This window comes from Sciurus carolinensis, chromosome 9, assembly GCF_902686445.1.
Source record: "Sciurus carolinensis chromosome 9, mSciCar1.2, whole genome shotgun sequence".
NCBI classification, from domain to species: Eukaryota; Metazoa; Chordata; class Mammalia; order Rodentia; family Sciuridae; genus Sciurus; species Sciurus carolinensis.
The window spans coordinates 80,464,197-80,472,537 of NC_062221.1; the positions used below are offsets into that span (position 1 = coordinate 80,464,197).

The 8,341-nt window shown below is 35.6% G+C and overlaps 1 protein-coding gene across 1 annotated transcript in view; it reads left to right on the top strand.

The window, feature by feature from the left end:
• The window catches only part of Slc9c1 (solute carrier family 9 member C1), a 64,924-nt gene extending 56,583 nt beyond the window's left edge, over nt 1-8,341 (top strand). Inside the window, exons 23-27 of the mRNA XM_047565052.1 lie at nt 77-262; nt 2,361-2,487; nt 4,689-4,744; nt 6,043-6,121; nt 8,025-8,341. Coding sequence (XP_047421008.1) covers nt 77-262; nt 2,361-2,487; nt 4,689-4,744; nt 6,043-6,087 — 414 coding nt within the window. The 3' untranslated portion in view covers nt 6,088-6,121; nt 8,025-8,341. The remainder of the gene's footprint in view (nt 1-76; nt 263-2,360; nt 2,488-4,688; nt 4,745-6,042; nt 6,122-8,024) is intronic.

Consider the following 8,341-nt stretch of genomic DNA (forward strand, 5'->3'; position numbering starts at 1 on the left):
TGCCAAATATTGACTAAAAATTTATATTAAAATTTAGAAATAATCAATAGACTATGAGACTGTGTTTTTCCTGTAGGATTGGAACTACAAGATGCAATTAAAACTCTATAACATGCACATAAGAGATATACCAAAAAATACCAAAACTGGTATCTATGATGAAAGCGTAACCTATGTTATCCTCATACATGGAGCGGTAGAAGATTGTCTGTTACGAAAAATTTATAAGGCACCTTTCTTAATTCCTTTAACATGTCATCAGGTAAAGAAATATTGATTCTTGTCTTCAGGCCAATATTCTTTATGTCCAACAGTGTATTAGTATCAGAAAAGTTATTACTAGAATTCAGCTTTCCACCTTCCCATGATCCTCTTTTTCCCCCACTTCATAAATACCCACCACGGCCACAGACAGTCTTCACTGAATGCTTTGGCATTCAATGGCCTAAGTAACTAGCTATTTCCATCCAATACCAATGAAACAGGCCTAGCTGTACATTTTGGCCTGTAGATTTTGGTGCAGGCGTACATGACAAAACAAGGCCTATTAGTTTTACTTATGCATCGCAGAAGAACCCTATCAAAAGTACTCTAGAAACCAGACCCTGCTGAATTGAATACCAGTGTTTTTTCCCCAGCTACATTTAAAGTGAGTGTAACTGAGCCCAGTGGCACACACCTGTAATCCCAGCAGCTGGGAGACTAAGGCAGGAGGATCAAAGTTCAAGACCAGCCTCAACAACTTAAGGAAGTCCGAGGCAACTTAGTGAGACTCTGACTCAAAATAAAAAAAGTGCTGTGGTCATAGTTCAGTGGTAAAGCACCCCTGGATTTGATCCCCAGTACCAAAAAGAAAACCAAGTGAGTATAAAAGAGAAGGCCTTCTCATTTAAACTATTAATTGAGTTACTCTGCCTGTCAAAATGAGAATTGGTGCACGTGTAAAAGAAAAAATGTAAAACACTTTTAAGAAAAAACACTTTTGTGTGTTGAGGGAAAGTAAGAGAAACATGTCAGAAAGAATTATGGGACACATAAAAATACAGCTACAGAAAGTATATTGGAAGCGGAATGCAGAGTCCGGTAAATTAATCTCAAATATATTTAAATATGTTTTTAAAGAGCTAATATATGGCAGAAATAGTGCTAGACACTCAAATGATAAAGACAAATGGGACTTCCCCTCCAGAGATCTCTCAACCAAGTGGAAACAGACACATAAATACATTAATTAGATGTTAACAACTATGATGGAAGTACTTACAGGCTAAATCGGGACCCAAGAAAAATTGTGAGGTGGGATGGGAGGAGCCTGAAGTGAGGAACAGTCTTAAAATTTTCTAAGTGGACATACCAGCAGTAGTGTGATGTGCAATAAGAGAGGAAGTGAAGCATTCTTCTCTGCCATGCTCTTTCCTCACTTCCTGAACACAAAAGAACAGAGTTTTAGGATGTGTTTTAGTCAGCTTTTTCTTGACTGACTAAAACACCTGACAAGAAAGAGGAGGAAAAAGTTTATTTGTGGGCTCAAGGTTTCAGAGGGCCCAGTCCAATAGCAACTCCATTCCTTGGGGCTTGAAGTAAGGCAGAAAATCATGGAGGAAGGGTGTGGCAGAGGAAAGCAGCTCAGGACACCATTGCACCAGGATGTGGAGAGAGAGAGAGAGACTGTGCTCACCACGGACAAAATATAAACCCCAAAGGTATGTGCCCTGTAACCCACATCCTCCAGCCACACCCTACCTGCCTGCAGTTACCACCCAATGGATTGATTAAGGGAAGGCATTCATAGACTAATCATTTCACCTTAACTTTCCTGCAATATCTCACATGTGTTTTGAGGAAATAGCTCATATCTAAACCATAACATTATGGGTGCTGGTTGGGAATTTAGACAGCCAAACAAGAAAGTCCCAAAGCCCCTTTAAACTTGTCCAACTCTGTCTCCTCCCTACTCATAGAGCCTTGCTCATTGTGGATTTGAGTACCAGGGTGATTCAATGCGTCCTGAAAACAACCGCAGGTGGAATGATTTCTTGAAATGTTGTTTTTTTTAAACTTTCTTTCTGCCATATAGAAAAACTCTTTTGTTGATTTTTTAAAATAATAATTAAACTTCATAATTTTCTCATTTGAAAGAGAAAATATTTTTAAAAGTAGTGAGAGTATATGGAATATTGACCTTCCCCCAATCAACCTATCTAAGAATCTTAAGATATCTGTCTTATTTCTGTTGATTTATTGATAATTTCAATCATCTTTTAAATGTTTAGAAAGGGCCTGAAATAGTAGCTAACTAGAGAAACGTTTAATGGTGTTATATGTATTCAGAAATTAACTTGCATTTTATAAACTTTCAGATACAAGGCATAGAAGATTTCACAAAAGTAATGATTATTCAAACTTCAGTTGATGTGAAAAAACATAGATGGAAAACAAGAAAGTATATATCTACACATACAACTTCCCTGAAACTAGGAACAATAAGTGAGTTATTTCTTTTGGGAAATTTGAGAACTTACTATCCTTTTATAAGATAGCCATATATATATTTGGAATAGGTACTTGCATGCTGCCTAGAATATTGAGAAATCCTTTCAACTGCCATATTCAATACTCAATATATGAACTCAGACAGAGTATCAAGTTATGCTTAGAAATTACTGTATTTCATCTATAACAATTTACATGCATAGTTATCTAAATAATATGAAAAAACTTAATGAGAGAACTACTAGCTCTTCCCCTGAATTAAAATATTTTTATATAGTGGTAGTAATAAAAATAATGTGTACTTTCTGAAGAACTGACATATAAATCACTGGAACTAAATGGCTAATCTTGATATAAATTTTATTCTTCATAAAATTTCACATCATAAAAATGATATCAAAACATAAATGATTATTTAATAATTACTATGAGTTCATTGACTAAAATTTGAAAAATAATTTTGAGAGATTTAAAAATTATGAAGAATTAAACTTTGAAATAAATAATAGAAGTTAATAGTTGTCATTTATCTAAAGGAGAAATAATGTCTAAATTTAGAAATATAAAAATTAATTTCAAAATCTTGAGTGCCAATGTCCATATTAGTAATGAAGAAATAAACAAAGGACAATTTAATGAAGAAATTGAAAATGAAATACAGAAAAATGTTCAATATTACTGATATAATAATATAATAACAAATATTTGGTTTACTTTCTTAGTTTTTTAAATAATAATACTTATAGACTAAAAAATGTAGTGAAATTTACTATATGTTCTTACTTTGTTGATACCAGATTAAGTCATTAAAGTTATAGAGATTCCGAAAGCATAAAAGTATTTATGTCCTTTGATTAAACAATATAATTTCTAACATTTATCCTAAAGATATAAAGCAAATAAGAAATGAAAACGGTCATTGAGCATGATTTATAAGAATAAAATCTTAGAAAAAATCAAAATGTATAATGATAAACATGGTTAAGTAAGTCAACAAGCAATCAAGAAGACTCTAAGAAGACACTAAAAATTAATTTTCCAGTGGTGTTGTGGTGCACAACTGTAATCCCAGCTGTTTGGGAGGCTGAGGCAGCAAGATCACAAGTTCAAAGCCAGTCTTAGCAATTTAGTGAGGAGCTAAGTAACTCAGTAAGACCCTGTCTCTAAGTAAAATAATAAAAAAGGGCTGTGGATGTGGCTCAGTGATTAAGCATCCCTGGATTCAGTCCCTGCTACCCAAAATAAATAAATAAAAATAGAAAGTAAATTTTCTATATTGCAATGTAGAGAAGACTTAGGATACTTGTCAAGTAAAAATACCAATGATAAAAATACTGGGTTGCTAACTTTAAATGAATTATATCTTTGTTACATTACAGTTGTATGATTTTGAAACTAAGTGGACATAAATTACTGTCTTTATATAGGTTCCCACTGACCTTAAGATTAAGCATCTACAGGAAATGTTAGTGGGTCCTTCACCATCTGCTCCTTCATCAGATGTCTCTTTTCCTCCTTCTCCAAAATGCAGCCATAGCAAACTTAATGGTTCACCTGAAATGGGAGTCTGGGGATATCCCACTCCTAAGCCTTCACAATAACACTCCTTCTGCCTAGAACCCTCTAAACATGCCCTTACCCACAGGTCTCCATTCCATACAGCTAGCTCCTTCTTATCCCTTTAATCTTAGTTTTTTCTTCAGGAAGCCATCAACAATAATTCCAAATCTATAAAACTTCACTGAATGGTTTTCTTGTGTGCTCCTGTAGCCCAATATGTGCTGTCCCATAGCCCAATATCAAGTTGGTTTTGATTTTGTTTGTATGTGTGTTGGTCTGCTGTTCTATTACCAAAAAACTCCAAGAAAGCATGGAATCCTAAAATTATTGTGCTTTCTTAGGTGTCCTCATTGCTTACTAAGGTCCCTGGCACTTCTACTATGTATTAAAAATATTTGAGGATATTGAGATAATAGATGATTTTGTTTCCTTACCTTTCAAACTTTCTACACATTGTTATATAATCTTTATAATAAAAGTTATTTAAGCCTTTTTTTTAAAAGGTTATCCTTCACACCAATGTGATCACAGATCCCAAGTGTGAGTGAGTTGAATATGGTCTAATTTAATAGTTGAACTGTATGAAACTGTGACCCACTTCAGTGGCTGAATTAACACCATCTTTTTTGAACCAGTTTCAAGTGAATTCTTGGATGAAAACCTGCAAGAAGAAAGTAATGTTGAGGAAAAGGTAAACTTGGAACATTTCTTTTTTAAATTTTGTTTGGGTAAAAGAAAGTCTGCAATTTATGGAAGCTACCAATGTATTTTTCTTATTCGGAAAGAGTTCAAACACTAATCTTAGTGGTTCAACCACTTACGTAGATTTTGGTATGAAAAATTTCCGTTATCACAGGGTATACAATATAAATTGTTATTTGTAAATACTAAAGAAATGACAAAGAAAATCAAATTTCAAAAGATATCAGAACTTCCTTGACTTACACTAGCATCCAGGTACCACCAGAGATGGCTGTGGTTGCAGTGTATCTGAGCCCCTTCCCCTCCCCCTCATGTTAAAATGGGATTGGGGTGAAGGTTCTCAACCTGAAAACACAATGCTCTTGTGCTCACAGTGCCTGAAAAAAGCAGGAACTCAAAAATGAATGCCCTATAACCTATTCTGTCCCAGGCTAACCTAAGTTACACAGAAAGTACCACAAATATTGATCCAATGTCATGGTTCACTATGAATTTGGATAGATCACTTGGGAATCTGAAGGTCTTCTAAATTCTAAGTCAACTTTGCAATAGGATTCTAAGTTATGAAACAGTATTTGACCCTGTAATTGAAATTGAGCAGAGAAATACAGCAAAACTGCCTCATGTCTATACCAGCCTACCTCTGCCTGGAATAGCAAAGGGAAATTATAATAAAAATAAAAAGATGAGGAGGAGATTAAGATGAAGTATTAAGTGATTTCCAGAGCCTGCTGGTTAGGTCATCTCTCTATTTATGGGACTAACAAGCTTGCAGAGTTGAGCTTAGTATATGGGGTGTGAGGGGGAGGTGGTGGGAAGAGCAAGGGAGGCAAATGTTCTTCCTGGGCCTATTCTCAAAAAGTACTGCTTGTCCATCAGTTAAAATTAAAAAATGATGGCATGATGATTGAAAGTAGGAGTTCACTAAAGGACACAAACATCAGCCTGTGGAACATGTAGAGAAAATCATCAGACTGCGTTACCTAATAGATACTTTTGCTCCCTGATTTAGATCCTGGCTGTGTTTCTGTGCCAGCTTTCTTTCTGCTACCCAAACCCTTTCCCCACCACGACTACCCTAGGATTGTGGCTTTCCTTTCACAACATCCTTGCAAAGTGTCCTGGTTCCCAGGACAATGCACACCATGCTGCCACTGTCAGAAGTCCCAGCTCTGACTGCTCTGCTCTGAGGCTCGATTGTACATTAGATTGTAGACTAGATCGTGTAAATCAGACCCTTATTAACAGCTTCAGAATTTGACTCCTGTCTCCTATCTCAATTTCTAGATTGAAGAATCTGCACTACCACTTGAGAAGGATATTGAAATATAAAGGGTCTCTCAGAAAAAACCTAAACAAAAGCCTGGTAAGCTTCCCCAATTTCCTCAACATGACCAGGAACATGCCCATTGGAGATGGAAACCAGAAGTGCACTTGCCCTTAGTTAGGGTGGTGTGGATTAGTGCACTTCCCACTGGCTAGTCGATTCTCCTAGTGTCTCCAAATTCCAATTTGAAAAGTTATCTTTAAAATAACTTCCTCTCTCTAGATTTCATAAAACATTAGATTCCTGGTTTCCCCTCTCTATTCTGCTACTTAACCCCACATGCAACACTGGTGGCTCCCAATTCACCTAACTGTTTTTCAGGCAACCATGTACTGCTGAAAGATATCAAAAGGTAGTAAGTCATGACTTCAGTTCTAAGTATTTATGTTTTAGTTACACAGACAAAACATAGTGGAGGAAAATTAAATAGCAATGTAAGATACACTATGGATAGTGCCAGCTGATGTTGAAGGAATTTGAAATAGAGGTAGCAATGTCTCCAGAGTCTTTGGAGAAAAAAAAAACAATGTTCAGAATGGAGCACATGAGAAAGCAAGACCATTGGAGAAACATGAGTCTAGCGATCTGACAGCTGGCTGTGCAAAATGTGTCTGTTGGAAATATCTGTATGTGTGTCTGCTTTACATGACTTTATGTCAAAGGACATATCATTGGGTTAAAAAATAAAAACCGTCAGATAAATAGGTTTATCTCCATCTAAGTAAAATGTAACCCTGCATGCCTATGACACAGGGGGCATTTAAAACTAGATTTTTTAAAAACTTAAAAATAGATTTAAACGTGAACAATACACTAGGGAAAACTATTTGCAAGAATTATGTGCCTGAAATACAAGTAATATCTTTATCTTGGAAGAGCACATATAGCAAAACAAGGAAAACTGTAATTCTAATAGGCAAGCTCATGACAGTCTGTTTAGGTACAAGACAATATCTAATGTGGTAAAATAGGAAATTACAAAATGCAAAATTAAACAACAATGAAGTAGCCACATTTGCTTTTTAAAATATGCAGTTTTTTTAAATGTCAAAATCTTTTTTCTTTGAAATAGATGAAAATTGAATGAACTGATTTTCTTTTATTTTGCTGATAGATGAGTAAAAGCAATTTATAACAACAGTCATAAAAATGCTCACATATTTTGACTCAGTGGTTCTTGGAAGTAGTCCAAGTACTAAGGTAAATAAAATGCCCAGGACACTATACTATTTCTAATGACAATAACCATAATAATTAAAAGAGTCCAAGTGTTCAATACAGAACATTCGTACAAGAAAATATCATACAACCATTGAAAAGACTGGTTGTGTAGTCCAGTGTAAACTATGAAGAGGAAAGCAAAACATAAACACACAACAGACATCTTTTAACCCAAAAAATGACTAGAAAAAAAATAAATCAAATGGTTATGTTGTAATTAGGTGAGAGAAGAGGTGGTTTTGTTTACTTCTATTATTGTGTGTGGTTCTATTGGTGCTACAATGAAAATGATTATAACTATTAAGCATTATTGAAATATAAATTGAGAGGTATCTGTTCCTTTCTGTCACTCTTTACATTCTTCGATGCTATGTTAACAGAGTGGGAAAAACCTGACCTGAAGCTCAGCTGGAGGTAAGGTACTTAAGTCAGTGTTTGCCAGAGTGGAACATCTTCCTCCATAAACCACCTGCATTCAGTTCAGCAGGCCCCAGGTGCTGAACTGAGCCCCTGTTTGTCTTGCTGCTGCCACTTTATCAATGATGAGATAATGATCTTGCTCACTCACTCCTGCAACTTCCTTTTTACTCTTGACAATAAAGGCCAGGAGATGTTCCATGGGGGTGGAGATGACTCTCCAGTACATCCTATTCCAAGTTGTTGGTCAATGCTGCGAGATTCCGAAGCTCTCAGCATTTTTGTTTTTTTCTTCTCACTTCAGTTAGAAGCAGCTGACAAGCCGGTTCTGAAGATGGAAGCAAGCATTGGTGTGACTGTGATATGAGGCCTGCTGTGGCTGCAGCACCCTTCCTTCATCCAGAGGGACCACTTCTGGTTGGATCCTTCATGGATGCTTTGGAGCTATGCAGGAAAGAAGTCTGGATTTGGTGACCTGCCAGTTCAAAACGTTTGCAAAATGTTTTACAAAATGCTCTTGATGTAAAATATCTATTATTTTAAATATTCAAATATCTCAAAAATCTTAGAGTAAGTTTTAGGCTTAAGAATCAGAAAAGAAAGTTTAATCACCCAGATAGT